This window comes from Etheostoma cragini, chromosome 9 (genome assembly GCF_013103735.1).
Source record: "Etheostoma cragini isolate CJK2018 chromosome 9, CSU_Ecrag_1.0, whole genome shotgun sequence".
Classification (NCBI taxonomy): domain Eukaryota; kingdom Metazoa; phylum Chordata; class Actinopteri; order Perciformes; family Percidae; genus Etheostoma; species Etheostoma cragini.
In genome coordinates, this window is record NC_048415.1 from 872175 (window position 1) to 873985 (window position 1811).

The window sequence follows — 1811 nt, forward strand, 5'->3', positions numbered from 1 at the left end:
AATACATTATTTTAAAATGATGTAATGAATGCACCTCAGCAAAGCTGATAACAGGTCTGTTTTTCTGAGATGGAGGTTTTGGAGATTTTTTTGCCACTTACTTTTCTGTCAAAATGGCGGCATAAACAGTCAAGTCACATGACCTCCAGACCTTCATCATAGTTGTAAACATAAGCATGCAACACTATATATTAGTTTTGCCTGCAGCTGTTTCAGAGAGGATTTGGGGGATTTCAGTTGGACTTTAAAGGCCCCCTCTGATGTACGTGACCTCTGGTGTTGCTATGGAGAGATCTATTTGTAGTCCCTATTTGTAGTTTTGCGTGTCTTGCTCTACTAACCCTCACACACAGGGATGCACATGCACGAGCATGTGGTCCGAGGTCTAGATACCCTAACGTCAGAACCAACCGAGCAAGTGTGTGTATTTCAGGCCTGTGTGTAGTGTGTAATAACAGAGTGTACCGTTGTAATTTCCCCATAAGGGATCAATAAAGAGTAAACATTTTTATTATTATTATTACTATTATCATTGAATAAGAAGCAAGGGGGTATGAATGGAGGAGGAATACATGTAAAGCCCTCGAGTTTCTTTTATTTATGATATTAGGCCTGTTAGGAAAATGCAACATACTCCTTTTAATTTGAATCTATTCATTGAATATCATGTTGATATGTTTTATGAATCATGTTTTATGAATCATGTTTATCGAAGTGTGTGTGTATATGTAGCTCAGTCCGTATAGGGAGTTGGGTTGGGAAGCTGGAGAGATGCCACTACACCTCCAGGTGCCCTTGAGCAAGGCACTGTACCCCCCAAACAGCTCAGGGTGCTGGTCTAGCTCGCAGCCCCCCCACTCTGACATCTCTCCATTAGTGCATGAACAGGTCCTGAGCATGTGTGTGTGTTTCACACCTGTGTGTAGTGATTACTAACAAACAGAGTGTAGATTGTAATTTCCCCCACTGCGGATCGATAAACCGTATAAATTAAATCGTGGCACGTGTTAGATAACATTAAAAGATATTAAAGTTTTCTAAGTCTAATTCATCTAGGAGACAGAAAGTGTGTATTGTTTTGTTTTTACTAATTTGTGAGACTGTTTTATGAAAGATTGTCTCTCCTCTCCTTTTGTGTTTTGAAGGTGAAAACACAGGAGGTTTCTGTGAGCTCGCCTTCTCTCCTGGTCGGGGTGTCGTGAAGCCTCGGACCTCCTCCTCCTCCTCCTCCTCCTCCTCCTCCTCTTCCTCTGCTGTCCCGGGACGGTCTTAGCACCAGCGCCCCCTGCAGTCAGCCCTCCTGCAGTGCACCATCTCATTGTCAGACTGATTCGGAGATTCTGGCTCTCTGGTTGTCTGGAGAAACCTTTCAGCTGTGCGTTGTCCGTGTGTCGGAGCGTGTTGTCAGAGTCCTGCAGGTTCACGATGCTTCATTGTGATTGGCTGAGGCCATCAACTGAAGCGTTTCCTCTTATTTATGTGAAACCGGACTGAGTTTGGCTGAAGTTGGTTTATGATTCACAACTTTGGACTAAGCCTTTTTTTCATTTTCACAGATAAAATCTAAATTCTACAAATATGGAATCAGATTTGAAACACTTTCGGGGCTCTTAGCAACCATGAAGTCCAGGTCTGATGCTTCTACATGTGCTGTTTTTAATGTGGAGCTGCTCTTATGTGGCACAGGGGTGGAGTGAGGGGAGGGGGTCTTCTAGTTCTCCAGCCCCAAAGGGTTCTCTCAAAAGCCCCAAATCTTTTGGGGTTTTAAAGATCCCATGAAATGTTGCTTTTTAGATGCTTTTATATAGACC

The 1811-nt window shown here is 43.1% G+C and overlaps 1 protein-coding gene across 1 annotated transcript in view; it reads left to right on the forward strand.

Moving 5' to 3' along the window:
- The window catches only part of pde4dip (phosphodiesterase 4D interacting protein), a 53995-nt gene extending 52414 nt beyond the window's left edge, over positions 1 to 1581 (forward strand). Inside the window, exon 35 of the mRNA XM_034882135.1 lies at positions 1146 to 1581. Coding sequence (XP_034738026.1) covers positions 1146 to 1273 — 128 coding nt within the window. The 3' untranslated portion in view covers positions 1274 to 1581. The remainder of the gene's footprint in view (positions 1 to 1145) is intronic.
- The last annotated feature ends 230 nt before the right edge of the window (positions 1582 to 1811 follow it).